Source organism: Periophthalmus magnuspinnatus, chromosome 16 (assembly GCF_009829125.3).
Source record: "Periophthalmus magnuspinnatus isolate fPerMag1 chromosome 16, fPerMag1.2.pri, whole genome shotgun sequence".
Lineage (NCBI taxonomy): Eukaryota > Metazoa > Chordata > Actinopteri > Gobiiformes > Gobiidae > Periophthalmus > Periophthalmus magnuspinnatus.
In genome coordinates, this window is record NC_047141.1 from 30107432 (window position 1) to 30130587 (window position 23156).

The 23156-nt window shown below is 39.1% G+C and overlaps 3 protein-coding genes across 6 annotated transcripts in view; all 3 read left to right on the forward strand.

The window, feature by feature from the left end:
• The window catches only part of zyx (zyxin), a 282791-nt gene that overhangs the window by 62413 nt on the left and 197222 nt on the right, over positions 1-23156 (forward strand). The window lies entirely within an intron of this gene.
• On the forward strand, positions 1952-12308 carry casp2 (caspase 2, apoptosis-related cysteine peptidase). 3 transcript variants are annotated; one of them, XM_055228130.1, is made up of 11 exons: positions 1952-2099; positions 2594-2757; positions 3559-3729; positions 4851-4905; positions 5659-5750; positions 6583-6762; positions 7268-7396; positions 8047-8137; positions 8227-8427; positions 8970-9079; positions 10149-12308. In XM_055228130.1, exons 2-11 carry the CDS (start codon positions 2608-2610, stop codon positions 10302-10304), a joined length of 1335 nt encoding a protein of 444 aa, XP_055084105.1. In that variant the 5' UTR covers positions 1952-2099; positions 2594-2607; the 3' UTR covers positions 10305-12308. The 3 variants fall into 3 exon arrangements, with proteins under 3 accessions (XP_055084105.1, XP_033836393.1, XP_055084104.1); XM_033980502.2 differs by having other exon boundaries at positions 8227-8415; positions 10149-12301; XM_055228129.1 differs by having other exon boundaries at positions 1976-2092; positions 10149-12301.
• clcn1b (chloride channel, voltage-sensitive 1b) overlaps positions 17205-23156 on the forward strand; it is an 80980-nt gene continuing 75028 nt past the window's right edge. Inside the window, exons 1-2 of one of the 2 annotated variants that reach the window (XM_033980504.2) lie at positions 17205-17339; positions 17405-17624. In XM_033980504.2, coding sequence (XP_033836395.1) covers positions 17574-17624 — 51 coding nt within the window. In that variant the 5' untranslated portion in view covers positions 17205-17339; positions 17405-17573. Of the gene's footprint in view, positions 17625-23156 lie in introns of both variants that reach the window. The other variant, XM_055228121.1, reaches the window with a different exon arrangement.

Genomic DNA, 23156 nt, shown 5'->3' on the forward strand with positions numbered 1-23156 from the left:
GAGATGGACAGCAGGGGAGGTAGAAAATGTTCTTTATTAGTGGATAGACTAGAAAAACCTATTTGGATTAAACCCTGTGTTTAGTGCGTACTGTTTAAAGGACTGGGAGCGTATTAAACACAGGGTTATGTGTTTTTTAAATGATTTGTCTCTTGTGGGATTCAGACAGACAAGGACACGGTGTCAAAAGTGTCATTGTTTCTAGTGATGATGCTCAAATTTAAACTAAACTCTAAGATTCGATGGTCAGTATAGTGCAGTTTTGATGCCGCAGTGATATTTTCACTGTTTTCAATGGAGGGGTTTTCAACAAAAACATATTCCTCTGGTGTTAGTTCTGATCGTGATATAAGCCTATGCTCTAACTATTCAGAAAAGGTCAAAATTTGTCTTAAATATGTGTTTTTTTCAGCATTGATACTTAAATTAAATGAGTATCTATTATCAAGGTCCCTTATTACACAAAATTGACTCTTGTGAGCTTTAATCCATGTTATAATGCTGTTATCTCCGCAAAAACAGGCCTGGAGTTGTGTTTTGTTTCATTCACACGTGTTTACTATTCGTCTGTCTACATCTCCAAAGCTCAAAATGCTCTGTTCCACCTTGTGATGTCATGAAAAGGTAGTTTTCAAGTTAACAACTCCTTTTACCTTTTGTTTGGTACAAATGGGCTATTCCAGGGCTGAAATCATCCAAATGATTCTAGAAATGAAGGTCTGTGGAGTTTAAAAATGCAGCGGAGCACTTCCTGTATCACCACATGATGACATCACAAGGTGGAACGGAGCGTTTTCAGTTTGAGAGAAGAACTCAGCCTAAATACGCAGGGTTTGTGTGTTAAACATGTGAGAATGAAACAACAAAACACAACTCCAGGTCTGTTTGTGACGAGGAAACAACATTATAACACAGATCAGAAAACAGCATAATTTGAGCCCGTTAAGTATCTATAAGTATCTGGGTATCAATACGTTTGACAACCCCAACTGTACCACTACATATGTGATTATTAGTCATCTTTGTTGCTATATGTGGAAGACTCGAGATGTATAAGAAAGCATGAACTCATGAACCCAAAGTCACAATCACTGACAAACAGATGTGTCACTTTGCTGATCATAAAATGTCACAAATATATATAGATTATCCTTGTCACATTTAGGGTAAAAAACCTACAGACTTTAACTTTATTTTTAATTCAGGCTAGCACATTTGCGACTCAGTATGGATTATATTGGGAGTTACCCAAGTCACTCATCACAGTCAAATTCTGTAGTGAGTTTTATTAATTATCTCGCATTTCAATTCAATTCATCTTTATTTCGAACTCATGGCCCATTTTTAAAAACAGACAAGGACAGTGACAATACAAAGAGTAAACATCTACATTTTAAAAAGACAGCCTTACCAGTGTCTCCACATCTTGGACTGAAGCGAATTGCACTGAATCTTATGTTTGTGAGTGACATTATTATTTAATTTTCATTGATACCCTCCATTTGTCAATACACATAATAAAGCATTAGTATTAGCAATCATAATATTGAGATGTAAAATAGAGATTCATTCATTTTAATTATGAATACATCTACCCTTCTTGTTCAATACACTTTAATATATGCCAAATATCATGCCACACACAAATACAAACTGTGTAATATTATAACTAATAACAGATTTCTTAGAATCTCTTACTCTTTATCTATTACTTTTTGATTCCTGCTTTGTTCAGGGAAAATATGGTCAATAAGGTCGCCCTGCAAAGTCCCTCTTATCTGTTGGTTACTTATTAAAAGCCCCATTCACAATTCAAATTGAAATTATTATTGACTTTCCAGCTTTCCAGTCATTTTACAGTAGGTGCCAGCTTATTGGCCTGTAAAAACGTCAATCAAAAAATCCCTTAGTTGTGATTGGTCCAAATTCAAAACAATGCCCCTCAAGCCCCGCCCTCCTCGCGCTTGAGTCACAACCGCGGAAGTTGTGTAGAGTGGACGAGATGCGAATTTACATAAAATAAGGAACCATATTGACACGGAGCTGTTGTTCCACCTGAGTGTGTTTGTATACATTTTGCATACGCCTAAAAGTACACGGTAAGTCATTATTATTACATATAAAACGCGTAATTGTCTGTGCGCTGTGGTGTTAGCTTGTTAGCATGCTAGCTCCAGCAATTAGCAACTGACATTTACTACACATTTCTTACTCTGGCACTGATTGTCTCTGGAGAGCGCCACTGACAAACTTTTGCATTGTTTTGTGCCATAAATAGCAACAATATTAGTCGAATTTGCGTGTCTCCAAACAATTATTTTCCCTACTTTTTTCGCAGCATGTTTCCTTGCTGTTTTGTGTGTACATTTTGGAGTAATAGCATAGTAGTTTTAATGTGTTTTTAAAGTGTTGATAAACTCGTCTCACTTCCATCAACGTTCAAGCGTGTTGTCTTGTGTCTAGTTGTGGTTTTACACCCGCAAAACATTGCACAGATAGTAAGGGGTGCGGTTTTTTGTCTTGTTAGTGAAAAATACCTCCACTCTGCTCTGTGTCCATTGTACTAACCTGCGCTTTTGTTTTCTGTGTGCAGTTTAATGAACCAAAATGCTGGAATGTGGCATGTCAAAACGTGATAAAAGGACTCTGCAGAAGTGCTCGACTGTCCTCTGTAAACAGATGGTGGTGGACGAAATGCTCATTCAGTCTCTGCAGGCGGAGGACATTCTCACAGAGAGCATGGCGGAGAGCGTGATGGTACTACACCTTTGGAAGCACCTTTATGCACGTGTGGTGGCTAATGACGCATGGTCATTAGTGTCAATTCCCTCGAGTATAATAACTCATTTACAACAAAATATCACAGTGGGTACATGTACGTGGCCTGTAATAATCAGATCACTAGAATAATTTGAGGAATCTTGCACAAAATGAACCTTATAATCAAAACCACCTGGGGACATGTGACAGTTTATCAGAGTTTTTTTGGAGTTACTGTTGCATGAGGAAGATAAAGTACAATGCATTTTAAAATAAGTTTTTCAGTGTTTAATATTTTCACTTTTATGTTTGTTTTTGCTTCATTACTTTGCCATTTTTTTGTATAATTTTCCTACTCATAATCTGCTCAGGTTTGAACAATCAGTAAGAGAGCAAATTACTCACATGTCACAGAAACTGGATAGCGATGAGTTTATTTATTACAGTAATATACATTTGTCACAGCGATGGAACATGCAGATCATCATAAAATGCAGTATTTGATCTTCCAAGTACACACAGGAGTAAATGTAAACTATAACTGAATGATAAACAAATGTTAAAGTCTAAACATAGGGAACTTAGTGTATATAGTAACAATATAATGTTGTAGTAGTTGTAGTAGTGGTTGTTGTTGTTTCTGTTTAATTGTACAGTCCCTTTTTGAACAGTAATAACAGCTTGTGATGGAAAGCTGTTGTTATGGCTGTTTAGTTTTGAGTTTTTTATAGATTTTCTTTGCTCTGTGCATTTGTATTTATGATCTCTCCTTTCTGTCGTTCTTTCTTTCCTCTTTAGGCTGAACAAACTTCTCAGAAACGTAGCTGGCGTTTGCTGCTTCTTTTACCAAAGCGAGGACCCAAAGCTTTCAGCAGCTTCTGCTCAGCTTTGAGAGACACAGAGCAACAGCACTTATATGACCTACTCACACAGTGTCCACAGACAGACATGAGTGAGGCCCACGGAGAGGTAAGGATAAGAGTCCTGAAGCTATAATAAGCCTTGCATGTGTGTTATAAAATTATTATATTGGCTGATTGTTCAATATGTGATAGATGGAGCAATCAATTTTGAGGTCAGTATTTATCATGGGGACTTTTTCATAGTAAAAGTGGGGATCTTTTTGTTATTTTTCCATACTACAATGTGATTTGAACTGTAAAGGGTTGAATAAATACCGTCTATGACTCATTGAAGATAGAAACTAACTTTTAACGTTTAACAGTATAGAACATTTAGAATAGTTTTTGGGGATAATTCTGCGTCATGGTTTGGTTTCAAGGTTATCGTTTATTGTCTATATTTACTTCTATTGAATTAAAAAAAATATATATATATTACACACTCACACCCATGGACACAACTTTCTATCAGAACTTGAATACTTTTTTATATTTTCAGATCAGATTAGCTGTCACTCCCCTACATGAATCAACTTTCACTGTTTGACCACTTTTGTCCCTCTTGATTGCACAGTAGAAAAGGAGCATCTTAGTATTATCCTGTTATTGCAGTATCAAAAGTTTTGCTATTTTAATATTGTATTCTTCACGACAGTTTTATTGCAGCCAAGATTAAAGAAATGATTTGTACTGTATGTAGTGGACCTGTCACGATAATCACTATAATGACTTATCGTTCAGTATATGACAGATGGAACAGTACATTTTTGGGCTCAATATTTATCGTGTGCATATTTTCTTTTTAATAATGTGGAGATTTTTGTTATTTAAGTTGCAGTGCGATAGGATTTTAGCAGAAGAGGGTTGAATAAGCAACTTTTATGGCTAATTAATTTATTCATTCTGCTGTTTGATTGTTGCAGCCTTTTAATGATACATTATATTTAAAAAAAAAAAAAAAAAGTTTACTGGGATTATCCTGCTTTATTACTATTGCGTCAGTGGGATAAAGTAGTTTAAATATTATCGTTATATAACTCTTGTAAAATATCATTGTTTAAAATTTGTTTTTTATTGTGACAGGCCTAACTGAATCCACATTAAAAGAATAATTAACTAGAAGTTTCTTTTTAGCTACAACCTCTTCATGGTTTAATATTATTTAATTCATTTTGTATATGTTTTCAGAGCCTTCCTCTCCCCACACCAGAAGTCATTCCAGCCAAAAGACCTCGGACACTTGGTGAGTGTGACAGACGCAAGTCAATACTAAGCAGTGTCTTTGTCACCAGTTGTTTTCTTGTTTTGTTTCCATAGTGACACCTAATGTTTAAAGTCTCAGCTATTTTTTGACCCTATTTATCTAGAATATAAGATATATTTCTTCACATAACTAGTCAGTGTTCAGAATTAACAGAAATGTGTTGTCTATTGTTGCAAATTTCTTTTAAAAGTATCAATAAAGTGTGTTTGACTGCACTAGCTGTCACCGGGGCTAAGCGTGCCACTCCCTAATAGTGAAACCCATTCTGCTGGTAGTGCAAAGATATCACCAGTTATCACACTACTGTAAGAACACTGTCAAGAATCACCGTTAAAGCCCCAGTGCCCTATTTACCCTTTCTGAAAAAGTGGTAGATAAGTAGGATTTAAAGTGTTAGCTGTTGCTCAAACTGATTTCTATCTTTCATATCTCTTTCTGCACATTAGGATCCTTTAAGTGCTGGATTTTTGTGTAGATTTTGCAACTTTCAGATGGCAAAGTGGAGTTAACTATCATTGCAACATACCTCTTTTGTCACAGACTGTGGACTGTTAACCACAGACAACACTAATTAATTCCATGGCACGTGTCCAAGTTTGTTATGCGGTTCACAAACTCCTGCTAGTAATATAATTTATGGGTTAAAGGCACTTTCACAGGTTAAAAAGTTTGGCAAAGGGCCTTTTAATGTAATGTAATGTGTAAATAATTAATAATAATATGGTCTTGCAGAGTCCATGGAAGTTAGCCTAGATACAGACAGTCCAATCACCACTCCGGTCTATCCATGTTCTCAAGAGTTCTACCTTTCACACTGCCAGCAGGTAAAGTGGATTTTTTACAGATTTTATTGATGATGTATTTGATTAAAGGAACTGTATATTAGAGATAGACAAATATATCGGTTGTCTAAAATATCGGGCTGATATTTAGACTTTGTAATGTATCAGCAATTGGCCTTAAATCTCTAGCACAGGCCGATATTTTTGTTTTGGTCAATCTGCTACCTAAAAATACACACAAAGCTTTATATTAGTTTAATACACAGAGATACCTGCACAAAACATGACTACACTGCTTTCTTATAGGTTTATGGTAAAAATGGGCTTAGAGGGAGTTTGTAGTAAATATAAATGACATAAGTTGGAGAAAATAATCAAAATCAGTTATCACATATTGGCCCAAAAATATCGGCAGAGCTTATCGGTCATTTCTTGTTGTGAATTCTAAACAATCAGTATCGGCATCGGACACATAAAACCCCATATCGGTCGCTCTTTACTGTATATATAGAGGGTACTTACATGTTTTTCTCATTCTCACTATTATGGACACGTAATACCTCATGTAAAAGCTCACAACCTCCAGAATTCACTCACTGAGCTGCACTAGCACTGATTAATGGTTGGCTGCAGGTGCTGGGGTTTAGGTAGTGACGATTCAGATCAGAGAGAGGCATTTTCACTTTATTTCCAAATAGTTTTGTTCATGTGAGGCTCGTTCTGCTCATCTAATTATAACATAAACAACATGGCCATCAAGTCCAGTGTTTTTGTAATATAGAATAAACCAGCATTACAATTGTTATCACTAAAAGCTATATTTGTTTACCTGCACTAAGTTTCCTATTGTTTGTGCTCCTTTTGTATTTGACAGTCTTATAAAATGACCTCCTCTCCCCGTGGCCTGGCTTTAGTCATCAGTAATGTGGAATTTGACCCTTGCGCTCCAGACCTCGACCTGAGAAAAGGAGGTGAGGTGGATGACGAGGTGCTTAGGAAAGTCTTCACTGAACTGGATTACATGGTTACAGTCCAGAGAAACCTCACTGCTCAGGTAACTATGCAGTGCTGACTTGGTGAGATTTTCTGAGAATGCTTTTTATTTTTTTGAGCTGGTCACTTGGCTGTAAAAATGCTAGAAATGCTTGAAGAATCTTGAATGTGTAATCACTGAGGTTGATACAGGGATGTCAGGAGTTAATCCATAACTGTGAGTAGACAGATCATAATAATCTAAAGAACTAAATCATAATAATATATTGACCATTTTAGTGAAAGTTGTAAGGAATTCATTAAAGTCTCAAATATTTAGTCCCGTTACAAGTCAGACAGGGTAACAACAGCAGTATTACAACTAGTTTACTATAGCGATTCCTTAAAATGGAATAGATAGAGATACATACATTTAAAAAAGATAAAAAATACAATTAGAAATGCATCTAAAAGGTACCATAAGTGATTCAGTATTTTCTTTTGGATTATTATAATTTATTTGCTAATCGTCATCTGTGAACCTGACTGATACAGACAGGAGCGTGAAGGTGTTTGTGTGTTCCCAGGACATGAGGCGGTGCATAGAGATCTTCACCAGGCGCCCGGAGCACAGGGCGATGGACAGCTGTGTGGTGTGTCTGCTCTCTCATGGAGTGGAGGGGGCTGTGTACGGCACCGACGGAAAACTACTGCAGGTAATTAAACAGGAGCTGGAATAATGATGACATTATCATGCATGCAAGTGTTTATTGAGATTCAATCGCTGCGACTGTGGACCCGACGAGTTACCCAGCGCAGGGGCCAATGGGCCCTGGCTATCCAGAGTGCTCGACGTGCCAGCCAGAGAACATGGCGACGAGTCTCCCTGCGGCGAGCTGTCCTGCGGCGAGCTGTCCTGCGGCGAGCTGTCCTGCGGCGAGCTGTCCTACGGCGAGCTGTCCTACGGCGAGCTGTCCTACGGCGAGCTGTCCTACGGCGAGCTGTCCTGTGTCTCTGTCTGTCTCTAACACGGTCCCGCCCGGGCATAGCAGGGTCGGCCGAAGCCTCTCTGCGATTAGGCCGAGACATTGTGATAATCATGACGCCACCACACGCACACAAGCTCCTGAGTGATGTCATTGGGCAGGGTCGGCTGTGGTGTTTGAAAAACCTTATTTAAAACACAGCAACAGTGACAGTCTATACACTAAGGATGCCTCAGTGCGCCATAGATGGTCTAGTCCTTATTATAAATGATTCGGTTCAACATTCATCATGTTTCTTATTAAAATAATAAGCAATGACAGTTGAATACAGAAAATTATTTGTCACAACTTAACTTTATCATGTCATGTTTTTGTTTCAGCTCGACTGGGTGTTTGGGTCCTTCGACAATGCGCACTGTCCATTATTACAGAATAAACCAAAGATGTTTTTTATTCAGGCATGCAGAGGAGGTAAGCTCTTTTTTAATGTGTTTGCCACAAGCCCAACGACCCAAGCAAGAAATAGAGAACTCAAAAGTGATAAATGTTTTGTTTTGCAGAGGACATGGACTGTGGAGTAGAGCAGATAGATGGGCCCACGAGGACCTGTTCACCGAGCTGTGAACAGGTGGATGCTGGGAGAGAGGGTCAGAGCGACGTGAGCCTCAGACAGAGAGGGGACATGGGGCGACCCAGGATCAAACTGCCCCAGAGGTCGGACATGATCTGCGGCTTCGCTTCTCTCAAAGGTCAGAACATTTGTAAGTTATTTTCTTTATTTGATCATTTTCCCCAAGTACAGCCCTGCATGCCATAATTGTGAAATTTTAAAAGACAATATATACTCCTAAACCTAAATTAAAGTGCTTTTTTTTATCAGACTGTCAAATTAACCATTAAGCTTTATCATAATCCTGAACTAAAGAAAACTGAAGGGGACAAATTTTGTAAAATCATTTAACCGTGATAACAAACTTACGCAAAGTTGTGTTTCAAGTGATTCATACATGTTTGCGTAAACGTGCATTGTCCTGCATTTGAAGCTTAAGTGCTCAAAAAAAATTCCTGATTTCACCTACCCCTTATCTATGACCACAGTTATGTCCATTTTGAACAGGAAGTCAATGGACCTATTTCTTTTATTAATCCCCTTTGACTAATATTGCGGTTTACGATGAACAAAATGTAATCATGTTATACCTATGTTATAGTTTAATACAAAATTACCCCAAAGCTAAATATGTCTTGTTTAAAGTGTAAAGGCCGTTTGAACTGACACTCTGTTTTGTGTTGATGGGTGAAGGCACTGCTGCGATGCGAAACACAAAGAGAGGATCCTGGTTCGTTCAAGACCTGAACACAGTGCTCCGTCTGAAGGCCAAAGACACTCACCTCGCAGACATGCTCGTGCAGGTAACGCAGCTGCTGCCATAATGTTTTTTTTAGATACTCAGGGACTGCAGAAGCTTATCGATTGGAAATTAATATTATTTCTGGTTTTAACATAATCACTAACCACAACACTTTTCAACTTTAAGAAATCCAATCGAGGCTAGATTAGCTTTTATTTTTCAATGTCTGTCAACGTGTCAGAAGGAGCAGGCATCACAGTGCAGTGTCCCGGGGCCCTTCTTGAGCTCGGTTTGATCAGGACTATCTTGGCTGGAGCATTGTCTTCTGTGCGTGTTTTGGCTTTATGGGGAAAACGGGAGTGTTTGGAGGACATCCAGACACGAGGAGAAAGATTCAAAGGCACTGGTGCCAAATCTGCAACCTTCTTGCTGTGAGGCGAGGGCACTAGCCCCTCAGCCACTGTGTTTGAGGCTACAACTTATACAACAATGTCTAATAGAAGGAAATATGCAAGTAATCTCATCAAACACATGGTAACCTGGCTCATGCCAGAGCGATATATGTAGCACCCTGAATTAAGTTCTAGACAATATCAATCTGGGATGGCCCTCGCCGAAAGTGATTGGAAAACACGGAATGTCATGACAATTATTTGAATCTGACAGGTCGGAGCGTCACAATAGCAGAACAAGCCGGAAAATCTAACTTTTGTTTCATCAAGTTGAGAAAAAAGCACAGACATCTTCCCTGTCCAACAGTGCACATTTTTCACAAACATAATAGTCTGTATTGATGCTAAAATAGGCTAAAGTTTGTCTGTCGGTGTCGTCATATTTATTTTGGTTCATTTGGGCTTTCGCACAAACCTCAATGCTGCTCTGTGATTGGTCTGCCCACACGATTAACCACACAGCGGGGGCACGCCAAGATGGATTCTCGTGGGTTTGTGAACTCAAAAATATCACAAAAATCCATGTGGCTGTGCAAGGTTTAAGCAGACGGACTCCCCACTCTAAAAGTTACACAGTACACTTTAATAGAAAAATAGAATTTCTGTTGTCATCAGTTTGCCTGTGTGTTCCTCACTGGATCCTGCTGTAACGTTCCTGTTTCTGTTCCCTGTTCATAGGTAAATGGGAGAATCAAAGAGAGAGAGGGACACGCCCCTGGCACCGCCCACCACCGCTGTAAAGAGATGTCAGAGTTCACCAGCTCCCTCTGCAAAGACCTCTTCTTCTTCCCCAAACACGAGACCCATCAACAATATGTGCCACACTCAGACTAGTGCAGAGAATAATAACTCCGTCAGTCACTATGTTTACATGCACAGGGAAATCGGAGTACGCTCTTGAGCTTCTTGATCTGATTTCCATCTCATTTTGCCAAAGGGTTCAGGGGCATCTTGTAATTTAGCATTCCACTAAAGCTATGTAGCTCTAATTCCCAATGAAAGCTGCTAACATTCTGTACATAAAACCACACTTTTGCAAATGAAGTGCTCAATTGCAAAAACAGTTATCTTGATTTAAAAAAATTGTCACTGTATTTTTTATTTTTGTTACGCAGATATTATCAACAAAAGTAGCGTCTAGTGTATTTTATCATGGAGCAAAGGAATATTTTAATTGCAATATTACCACACAAAAAGTAAACCGCAACCCTTTTTGCTTTTTTAAATGGCACTTATCTGTTTAAAAAAAAAAGAATAATTGCACTTCAAGTATTGATAAACTAAATTATTTTGTGCATTTGTCTTTTTTTTTATTTAGACATGTTAAAAGATGCATTAGTCACAAGTCAGTTGCTTTCAACGGGTAGTTTTTACTCTCCTATTTAAGGTAATGGACCAAAACAGTGAAGAAACACTCCACGTCCAACGACAAAGGAGGGAGGGACCATAATTTGTGTAATTGCTAATCTAAAATGAGTCTAATATTTGCCTGTTTCTTACCCCATGCAGTTGAATGCCTCTCGTAGCATAGTCAGAGTACAATCGGAGTACTCCAGATGTATTTATGTGATTTGGGAAATATAAATAATGCACTTTAGAAATCCCGTTGAAATCGGATTAAGGCGGAGGTTTGTTTTTCCCCTGACGTGCATGTAAACGGAGTGAGTTTTTGAACACTGCCACACACTCGGACACACTCTGCTTTTAGAAACTTGAGCTATTTTTATTATTTACTTTCATTTCTCAAACTATGAACTTAATAATGCCACGTGGACACTGGATGTGCATAGATTTGGCTGGTGTCTCTGTACTATTTCTGTGCTTTACATAGGTATTTTTAAAAGTACAATTTTTTTCACTCAGAAATGTATTTTGTACGCAGATTTATTTTTCTGTCCCTTGTTTTTTTTATATAAATATTTGTATTTTTCATTTTAGAAAGTGACAATATTTTATTACAGTGTCCAACAGGTGGCAGCAAATACATGTTGAGATAATTGCATTTCATCATACACTTGTTTTTTAATCAATATTGTTATATGTTTCATAATAGTGTTTATTGCTGTATGTTTATTTATGTATCCGCCTGCTCTGTTCTTGGTAATACTAGTAATCCTCCCACAGAGCAGCTCAGAGCCAGCACTTATACACTTTTCATGTTTGTCTGTCTATTTTAATCTCTGCTTTTGTTAAATCAATATTGTTATAATTCATGACACCCACCAGCTTTCTTTGTATCCGTCGTGTTACGTATTAGCCTTCACGCTAGTCGGCTAACAGGGGAATATGGTGCTACTTTGGAGGTCGTTCACAGGCGTGACCTTTGAACTATAGCAATCTCTCACCTCTTATGGGGTTTCTGCCATTGGGGCACTGCTGTAAGTGGAGCTTTTCTTACTGTATTACTCCCACTGTCTTCCAATAGATAATCTAAATGCGGGTTTCTACAGTGACTGGAGCCAAGAGTGACCTGTCCATGACGTTAAAACCAATGTGCTGCTTTTTATGTATTATTCTGACCACATCATGTACAGTTTAATGGCATTCCCCCTGAAATCACGTTTGTTACAGTATTTTATCTGAGAAAAATTATCTAAAAACTGTATTATTTGTGTCTCATCCTTATATCATGATGTTTGAAGTAATGCGGCCATTGGAGGTGCTCTGTTACCATCACATTAAATATACTTCAAATGAAGTAGTATTATCAGGTTCATGTCTCAGATATTTGTCTGGCAAGCTGCATTGTTCCACATATTTTGATATGTAAAATTAGACATTTGTTCATGACGACTGCCAAATATTGTGTACAATAAACAGCCAAGGTTGAAACGCGCCAAACTGAAATGTTTATTTAATATTTTATTCTTATCATTTATAGGTTATGTAGTGTGTTTCCTGATTAGTTTGATTTAGATGCCACTAGCTTCTTTGTACAAGCTTCATTTGTCTTTTTAGACAATCATGTCTAGTTTTGTTTTATTTTTTTTAATTGTGAATGAATTGTGATACACGTCAGTATTTTCTTATTCTTAAAAATCCAACATATACATTTTATCCATTACAAATTACGGGGGTAAATAAGATGTACTAATGACTTTCCATCAGTTGTAATAAAGATTTCATAAAGTTTGCAGAATGGTAGACCACTGTAGCCTCTCAAGTTGAAGAGATTTAATTAATCATAAACAATGGAGATAATGCAGCATATTCACACAAACATATAATCCCCTAAATACAATAAATAAAAACAGGATTACTGCATTGATGGACATATGTTTGTCTGGAGTGTGAATGGTCTGAGAGCTGGGGCTCAAAATGCTTTCACTTAGCCCTTGAGCTCACCTGTTGTGGATTGGAAATCCAGAGTTTTTGTTCCACTGTGCTTTTCCATTTGTCCACCAGAGGCTGCCATTTGTCATTTACTCAGGGAATTTGCAACAGCCACAGCAGCACGGCCACTGCATCAGAGCAGACTGTCCATCTTATCAGGGGGCAGTGCAGGAAGAAGAGTGTGGTCCTGTAAGTTCAGCCTGGAATAAGAACATCAAAGAACTGCCAAGATTTTGCTCTGATCCCAACGTGGCCGTCCCATGGTCCCATGTGACCTGTGGTATTGAATAGTCACACTGCCCCATGAGCTGTTTGGAGTCACAGGAGAAACACAGGACACATCTGGAGAAATGAATCCCAAGAGTTTTGAATTCTGGATGCCTTCAACCTCAGCGAGAACGATGGACAGAACATCTTCCATCAAAGGTTGATGACCTTTAGAGACGTATAGGGCGGATTTGACCGAACGATCTCCTGTTCCCAGATGACCTCAAAATGAGGAGTTAAACTGGAATGTAATCTGATAAGGTCCAAGTTGGCTCCATGGCCTGGAAGGTTTCTTGAAGCTCCATCTCTGTCGGAGAACAGCTCCATTGCTTTTCCTTGACGTGATAAATCTGTGGAGAGCGAGAAGGAAGGTGTCAGTACCCGGAGAGGTGAGTAGCTGCAGGTGGACGCTTTGGTTGTCATACATTTAAAGACGACTCCTCAGCGTCTCTCGTGCGTCTTTGACTTTTACCAGTAGGCCTGAAGCAGTCGACTACTGTGGAGTAAATCAAGGCCTTAATAGTTGGAGACGAGTTGGGGGAAGATTAGCCATGAGAAACACCCTCGGACTGGATCTCCATCAAGACGGGCAGGAGCTCAGGTAGCACTTTATAGCTCACCTACCTCTCAGTATAAAATAATACCATCAGATCTCTGCAAAGACACTCTCTGAACCAGAATGAGCTACAATATTAGCTCTGTCAAGTCCAGCTTCTTTTAGTTGAGTCTCGCTAAAGTAAAACCCGACCTGCAGGTGGATTTTGGAAAAGCAATCCACACATTTGTAACATTGTGTCTGAATTACTGTAAGTCTTTGTATTTGTGGCTGGACCAGGCCTCCCTGCAGCGCTCATAGAACATCCAGAACACTGCAGCTCGAATGAGACAAAAACTAAGACGAGAGCTCATCACATCTGTGCTGTAATACAATGCAAAACGTTATTGATTGTGTTTAAATGTGTCACTCGATGGATCCTCTGTATTTGAGGGAGTTACTGCAGCCCTTGTCCTGCACCCTGAGGTCAGAGGTCAGCTGTAACCAAAGCCAGGTTCAAGACCAGAGCTGACAGAGCCGTTTCTGTGACAGCGCCCAGACTATGAAACAGCGCCCTCTGCCTGTCAGATCCCCTCAATCTTTAACACAGTTTAAGATTAGACTGAAAACCCACCTCTTCTCCCTGGTATTTAACACGAGCTAGACAGGATATATTGGTGTTTTACTGTTCTTTTCCTTGTGTTATGTGTATATTTGTTCTTTTGTTTGTTATTTTTTACTTTTATGTGAAGCACTTCGATCAGCTGAAGTTAAACGTTCTATATAAATAAACTTGAACTGGAGGTGAGCGTAGCATCACTGGAGACAGCCGCCTGGATAAGTCTGGTCAATCAGGTCGATTTCTCTCGCAGCGAGGGCCACATTGATGCGATAACACTCTTGGGTTGGATAATGGGGATATTTCAAACTGAACTTTGTGTCCTTCGATATCGCTGAGGTCAGATCTGATTTTCCTCGTCCTCCTCGAGCTGAAGATGTTGAAGAGCTGCAGGTGGGACCATAGATCAGACAGAAGCATCATCCAATATAACGTGAGCGATAGGCCGTCATTCCAAAGGACGACCGGGACGACCTTTAATAACACGAGCACATGACCGGGACAGGGAGACTTTACTCTGCGCTTGTTCTGTTCTCCTCATGATGTTCCCCACATTCTGGACAAGTCTTTCTGCGACTACAATCAGCAGAAGAATGAGAGGAACGACCACTTTTCCAGCATCTGTTGTTCTTCTTGAGCCATTCCTTAAGTTCCTCTTTGGATCGAGCTTTAATTTGGAAACATCTGGTCATGTAATGATCACGACGTCGACAGAACAAGCAGTGGACAACGGAGATTTACGTTGGTGGTGTTTTTTAGATTCTAGGATGTGAGCATATTTTCCCTGTTGATTACATTTTTTCGTTTGTTTTACTTCGTTGAATTCAGAAATGTTCAACCTAATAATTTCTACGAGTGACTAAACCCTAGAACTCTCTTTATTATTGTATTATTATAACACAATTGTGCATTTGTATTAGAAATGTTGGTCTGTGACACGGTCAACAGCTTCTATTTAAGATGTTTATTTATTTCAATCTAATCCAACTGTAATTGTATAACACATTTTATATTCTTTCTGCACATAACAGCAATGGAAAACTAACATTTAGATTTATTTGGAGAAATGTCCCCTTTATTTATTGCCCCTATTTTTGCCTCCTGCTTAAGCCCAGAGTCAGGACTAAACCAGAACTAAACCAGAGCTAAAGCAGGACTGAACCAGGACTAAACCAGGACTAAACAAGGATTAAACCAGGACTCAACTGGGACGACCTGGACGCCTCTCTAAGGAGGTGTTCCGGGCATGTCCCACCAGGAGGAGGACCCGGGGAAGACCCAAGACACAGTGGAGGGACTATGTCTCTCAGCTGGACTGGGAACACCTTGGGGTCCCACCGGAGGAGCTGGAGGAGCTGGAGGAGCTGGAGGAGCTGGAGGAGCTGGAGGAGCTGGAGGAGCTGGAGGACTGCTTAGACTCAGCCCCGGATAAGAGGAAGAAAATAGATGGATGGATAAACTGGGACTAAACCAGAACTAAACACGGGGAAGGAGCATTTCAGTTTTGTGCAGTTAAAACCTGGAACACTCGACATTGACGATGTTTAAATCCAGGCTCAAAAGGTTCTGTTTATCCGTGAATGTGACTGAAAGGGTTTAATACTGCACTTTTTCATTGCATTGTAATTTTAACGCCTTTCTTATTTTGTAAGAATCACTTTGAATCATCTTTGAATCACTTTGTTTACGAGTTGCTCTGTACCAATGATCTGGCCTTGCTTCGCCTGCTGTTCTGATTTTCTGGGATATTCACAGGTTTAGTTTAACTCATCCGCTCGTCTTCTCAGGTCTCCATGCTGCTTCTTGGATACGACTCTGTATCTGGCACACTGGCGGCGCTCGGTGATAATGGTTGCAGTGTATCAGATAGGGCCAAGCTAACAGCTGTCCTCAGTCATTCTGCCCTGACTCACATAGACTCACACGCACACACACACACACACACGTTGGCCTCCGGTGCGCCCTGAGATTAAGCTGTTATGTGCTGGCGTGTGGGCCACAAAGCAGGGAGGAGTTATGGGGCTCTGAGCGGCTCTGTGTGGGTGACATAGCAGTGGCCCGTCTCATCAACGTGTCAAAACTATCAAATCATTTAACAACTATTTATCTTGGGTTTGCATAGAAATAAAACAAAACAAAAACAGCACAGAAAAAAAAATTAAATATCTTATGTCTCTCACTGCCAGACGGTGGAGAAACGTTCCTGATTTTTAATTTTTTTTTTATATTAATCCAGCCGTTTAGTGTCACTTTAGAGCGACGCAGTGTAATTCTTCAGCCAAAAAAACCCCAACACGAACACAAAAAAGCGAGCTCGCAACTCCACAAACCTGGCTCTTTTTTGGTCAGGAGGAGAGTCACGTTTGTTTGGATGGAAATGTTGCTCCTTTATAAACTGTAATCGTCCACAGTGAGGCACAAAAATGATCCAAAGTGTAGTTTTAACTTTCTATTTCCATGTAATCAAACAGGCGATGCACCACCTCTGGAAAGTTACATACTGTAGCTTTAATTCTGCAATATTAAAGGATATTCTATATGTCAAAAACAATGGCATAAGCACGTTTTATGTTTGGGAATTGGGGTTTTTTGTGCGTTTACTGGCTTTTTCTACAAAGCCACAGACAAAAATCCATCCCTAATATAAATAATTCAGAAATAGTTTACGAATCAAACCCAAACCAAAATGTCCTGACACTGCAGTAGGGGTGTAAAGTCTTTCAGATGACACTCTTTGGTCTTGGGAGCGGCCCACCACAGCATGTGAGCGGGGATTGCCTTGCATCATTGGGTGATTAGGTGCGAGCTGTCAGGGGGGGTGTCGTGTGCACCTTCCTTTGCTCACGTTGCATGGGACAGCCCTATGGGGGGGGGGTGCCCTTCCAACCCCACCTCACCCCCTTCACCCTGGCGTCTAAACAGAACAGCAGACCCGCACACACCGGTCTAATGGGCGGCTGGGCAGGCTGGGTGGGTGCTGCTAGGGGCAACAACTCGTGTGTGTGTTATTAGGTGTCTGCAGTTCTAATAAAGGAAAGCATTGCGCCCTTCACTGCCACATCAGATGGCTTTGCTGTGTTGCGCTGGCTGATTCTCTTGACCGCCGAGTCCATAGGTGCGTCAACTTCTGGATCATCTGGACAAATCCACAGAAAAGTCATTTCCTATCTTTCTTCTCAGCTCTGTATCTTGAAGAATGCTTTCGTGAGGTCAGCTTGTCCCCGGTGTTGTTAATCCGACCTGGTGTTCAGCGTATGCAAGAGGGAGTCGGTGCATATGGTTTTCCTCGCACCACTGGAAATGCTGGGGTGTCCGGCAGAGTTATTTTTGGATCAGTGACAGCGTGTCAATGGCTGCAGATGCGTCGCAAAGGAAGGCTCTGAGATACCAACAGACCCTGGTAGGTCTTACCCGATCTTGCTTTACCTGTGTGTCCAAAAATGTGCTCCGTTTGCTCCTCAAAACACCTGCATTTCTACTTTTGCACCACTCCAGTTATCCCAACCATCTTTTGCTGCTACTTTCGCCAACTTCTCGCTCTGTTTTTCTCATAAATTACTTTAAATTCAACCTTTTAAACCTGAAAATGTCCTAAGTCTTCTCTATAATCTTGCTCTGTATCCTTAAACAACCACTTTTCTGTACCTTTTTCTGCTTGAGAACCCGCCGCCTCCTCGTCTCCATGGAGATGTCATTCCTTTGCCTTGGAATGTCCCACAGCATAGCTTTAAACTATCTCTATGTGGGCAAGCAGGGAATCCTCCAGGCCGGGTTACAGGTCAGAGGCGCCCCTGCTCCCTGCTCACAGCAAGAATGCATGTTTTTCTGAGGTATTTTTAGCAAGAGAAACATCTGTAAGTGGACAAATTCAAGTTTAAAGCCATATTGCGGGACATAACATGGACTACGAGCGGCAGAACCACCACCAGTGCGTTATGAAGTGTATGTATTTTAAGAATTGCATATTAATATCAACATTGTCATTGCCTTTGCAGCTTCTAACATGGAAAGTTAGGCGATACTTTTAAGACATACCGCTGAGGCCTGTTAAGAGGCTTGTGTTTGTGTGTATCGGTGAATGATATAAATACCTACAGTATATAGAAGAAACCCGAGCACACAGGTTAGAGGTTGTGATGAAGTCATGTCACCGTATCCCCGGCTTCATCTGTTTAAATGATCAGCCGAGGTCCAATGTTCGCTGCGTTGGGGCGACCGACTCGATGTCTACGACTGCGGCGCGGCGATATTCGTTTTCATTCAATAACACGGGCTATTAAAAACTACTAAATGCTTAATGGGGAACGAAATCAACTGGAGTTAATAGGTGTAAGTCTAGAAGTTTTGTTTTAATGGTTTAGTCCTATATTTCAGGTCCAACTAATGCAACAAAAATGAATGAAAACAATGTGTAGCAGAAATATCACCAAGAATATCAGTACATGCTTTACCGGATTTAGCAAGAAAATGCCTGTAAATGAATAAATATAAGATGGATGTGTTTAATGCTATACTATGGAATATTCCAGGTAAAGCAGTAACATATCCATGGAGTTAAACAGGTGGTGTACCCGCGTCCAGAACATTTCAGCGTTCAGATTTAATTTAGATGTACTACATAGACGCGACACTCGATGGTGAAGTTATGTTGCTGTAAAGAATGATGAAAAATAGCACGGTTGTCATGGCAATTAACCAACAAAATGAACAATTCAAAACAAAATATTATTGTTGGACCGGAGTATAAGTCGCATCAGCCAAAAAATGAGTAATAATGAAGAAAAAAACATGTATAAGTTGCACTGGACTATAAGTCGCATTTTTGGGGGAAATTTATTTTACAAAATCCGAGACCAAGAACAGACATTTTATCTTTAAAGACAAGTTATAATAATAATAATAATAATAATAATAATAATAATAATAATAATAATAGAATAGGAGGGACTCAAGAGCTGAGGAGTGGAGCTAGAAACAGTACTGTATTAATGGTCATTCAAAAGACTGTATTTTCCGGACTATAAGTCGCTCTGGAGTATAAGTCGCACCAACAAAAAATGCATAATAATGAAGAAAAAACATATATAAGTCGCATTTTTGGGGGGAAATTTATTTTACAAAATCCGAGACCAAGAACAGACATTTTCTCTTTAAAGGCAAGTTATAATAAAACAATAAAATAGAGAACAACAGGCTGAATATCAGTACATCACGCTAAGGTAACACATTTATATTTATTCAGCGACATGAAGCACAGACAGAACTGAACACGTGTCTGGTTTGTTAACGTAAGATATTAACAGTTAATCAGATAAATAAAGCAGAAAAAACAAGCAACAAGTTTACTCTGGATCTCACTGCAAATCAATAAATCCATCCACCAATCCACCTTTTTAATGCTTTATATAACAAGAAATAAAACTAAAAAAAAAAAAAAAATAATATAATAATAAAAAAATAATAAAAGTAATAATAATAACAAAAATATAATAATAATAATGATAATAATAATAATAATAATAATAATACAAAAATAAATAAATTAATTACACAAATCTTGAATAAATTGATGAATAAGAGCATCACACAAGAAATAATAAAAAAATATATAAATCATAACAAAATAAATAATAGTGATAATATTATACGTAAATAAAAAAAAAAAAAAACAGTCCCTTAGCCAATCAGGACGCAGAACACAATATCAGTACATCACGCTAACGTAACACATTTATATTTATTCAGCTCCATGAAGCACAGACAGAACTGAACACGTGTCTGGTTTGTTAACGTAAGATATTAACAGTTAATCAGATAAATAAAGCAGAAAAAACAAGCAACAAGTTTACTCTGGATCTCACTCCAAATCAATAAATCCACTGAATTCTTCATCGTCGGTGTCACTTCTGAACAACTCCACCAACTCCAGAGGAAGATGTAGGTGGCGCTTTTGTTCAGTCTTTCTCAGATGTCTCTTAAATAACCGTATTGTTGAAATTTTGTGTCTTTGTGCAGTTGTCAGTGTAACAATAACACGAAATTATATATGTGAAATTATATATTGTAATAATTTCACATATAAGTCGCACCTGAGTATAAGTCGCGCCCCCGGACAAACTATGAAAAAAGTGCGGCTTATAGTCCGGAAAATACTGCATGTTGACCAGTTAAATATGCTCAAAATATCACCTATAAACAGGGCGTCAAAACTCTGGAGATACTGAGGAATCGTCTGGAGTCAGCCCTGTCCTGACCCAACACATCGCCCTCTAAACGAAGGATAAGTTTGATATAAATATGAAATGTGATGCGTGGTGATATCTGCGGGCTTAACGTATCAGGACGCTCTTAGGTGTAAAAGCTGTGATGGTCCATGTGATGCTCCGTGTTTTTCCTGTGAGTGGAAATCAGAGCCTCAGAGGATTTAAGCAGTTTATGTGGCGCTGTGAATAGATCCTGTCGTATAATTTATTGACTGCTCAGTAACATCAGGGCTTTACGTTATTTTTATTAAGTAAATTAGTAAGGTGCATGATGTGTGGAGTCGTATCTGCTCCATTCTAGCGTTTATTCTCGTTTATATATGTTTTTATCCAGTGATTAACGTTTTTTACAAGCTGGTCACTTTAAACGGTCTTTTTAGAAGTTGGGAGTTTTATTGCCCATTACGAATTTATTCTATCTCCATATAAGAACACACCGCCGTAAGAAATAGACTTTTTAAAGCGTTTTTTAACTGGAATTGTTAAAACTCTATAAACTAAACTAATGTAGCGTATTATCGTATAACACAAGATTAAAAGGAATAAAACTGGACTGGCCCAAGTGAAACTAAATGTCTTCGTTATCTTACTTTTTTTTTTTTTTTTTGCGTGTGATCATTTGAACTTATAAAGATTTGGAATAATTATAAATTATGGTCAGTGAAGGAGTCCAAGCCACAGCTTTTGATACAGTTACAGGTTCATTTACCATAAATTTCAGACTTTAGAGCGCACCTGAATATAAGCCGCACAAGCCAAATTTTAAAAGAAAATAAAACTTGTACATATATAAGACACACTTGAATATAAGCCGCATGTTACAAATACGTTGTAACAGGAAATATTTACCCAGAAAGACGGTTTACAGAGTTTTTTTTGAGTTTTAATTGAAGACACGCTTTAAACCGTGCACCAAAACGCCATCAACACGGGATGAACATATCTGCATGTTTAGAAAATAAAACAACACTAACACAGGGCATCTGCTTTTATTTCCTCTGAAAGATTTTGTCGTCTTTTTTACATTGACTAAGTTCTTCCCGCTGCCGCCTCCAACGTTACACGATCTTTTTTTTTTTATGCTAAACTTACGTGCAGTGGCTCTATTTCCTTCATTGAGGTCAAACTTGTATGCAGTGGCTCTATTTCCTTCTTTCATGTCCAGATCCTTTGCCTTTAACTTAAAAACTGCATCATTTACATTTCTTTATGTGTTTTCCATGATGAGGCTGTGGCATGATGTGTAAAATGACAGTTCAAAATCAAAACTTGTGTATTCTTCAGCGCATAATCTTTCTGTATCACTTTTACATTCTCAGCTAGAGAGTGCCCCCTGGTGGCCATTAGCCGGTAAAAATCTATAAATCTATAAATTAGCCGCATTGTACAGGCCGTAGGGTTCAAAGCGTGGGAAAAAATAGCAGTTTATAATCAGAAATGTACAGTTTTTGTGTTATACAGTGTTATTGTATTATTATTATTAAACTGATTAATAAGTGTAGTGATATACTTTGATGATTTCATTGAAACGGCAGTGATTTTAAATATGAGCAGCACTTTGGCCCATCTTGTTAATTTTTAAACCACTTAACACATTTTAATTGGATTTGGAGACGATGCTCTAACACATGAAAACGCCTCGTTTCCCTGTGGATGGCTCAGATCCGCACCGCAGACATGTTTGACCTGTTAATGGCCAAATGAATGTTGGTGGGTTTGTAAACCTGTGTTAATTACTTCCAAGTCACACTCTGGCTCTTGACCTTTGACCTTGGCGAGGAGGAAGCAGCCTCGGCGGTGCTCTGCTCTGACAGACACACTTCGGCAGAGCGGCGGCGGCGCACAGCTGTCGACTCCAGTGGTTTACGCTCGCAAAAAGGAACTGATAATAATCTTATGGGTCACTGAGCGCTAAAGGAGAGTCAAAGGTCAATCCTGTTTTGTTTTTGAATTTGCTGCTTGGAGTAGAAATAATAATAATAGTGTAGATCTTGTTAAGTGAGGCTGTGGTGGATCAGTGGCTCTTGGTTTGATGATTCTTCTTAAGTCTTTACCATGGAACATTTGGATGATGGAGGAACCACACCAACAGTTTAAGGTTATTGTTATACTTATGTAAAACTATACAGTATGTTTAATTCCAAGATGAAGGCGGAGGACCATGTTTCACTCAAAGATGATCAAGTTAACTCTACATATGGTGCATAGTAAAAACAAAATATAAGATCTGTCATTGGACAAAAACGTTGTAGGAGTGAGGACGTTTGGCTGCTCTTCTTCAGTTCTGGTCAGATTACTGCTGGACACTGCCTTATATCTGTCTGAAGGGAGGAGCTAACTGCACTGAAACTGAAAACACCCATTGTTTACCGTTTCTGTTCATATTTAGCATAATTATTCAGGCCCCTAATGGGTGCTTTTACACCTATTAGCATCCTGGCTAGCCCTGCTGTTTTCTTTTTTTGATTTGAGGATGGCGTTATAGATGGCAGATACACCAATAAGATAAGATATGCCTTTATTCGTCCCACAGTGAGGAAATTACAGTGACAGATAAGCAAACAGATGGGGGATATAACTCCATCTTCAGTTAGTTAGTTAGTTAGTTACTTTATTGTACTCGAGGGGAAATTTGTCTTCACTGTCATGTTCACACAGGGAAAAACTCC

Bases quoted from the DNA above. Each gene is read 5' to 3' on its own strand.
- casp2 (XM_055228130.1), top strand. From the start codon at position 2,608: ATGCTGGAATGTGGCATGTCAAAACGTGATAAAAGGACTCTGCAGAAG. The intron at 2,758-3,558 runs GTACTACACCTT...TTTCCTCTTTAG, and splicing joins GCATGGCGGAGAGCGTGATG to GCTGAACAAACTTCTCAGAA. The intron at 9,080-10,148 runs GTAACGCAGCTG...CCCTGTTCATAG, and splicing joins TCGCAGACATGCTCGTGCAG to GTAAATGGGAGAATCAAAGA.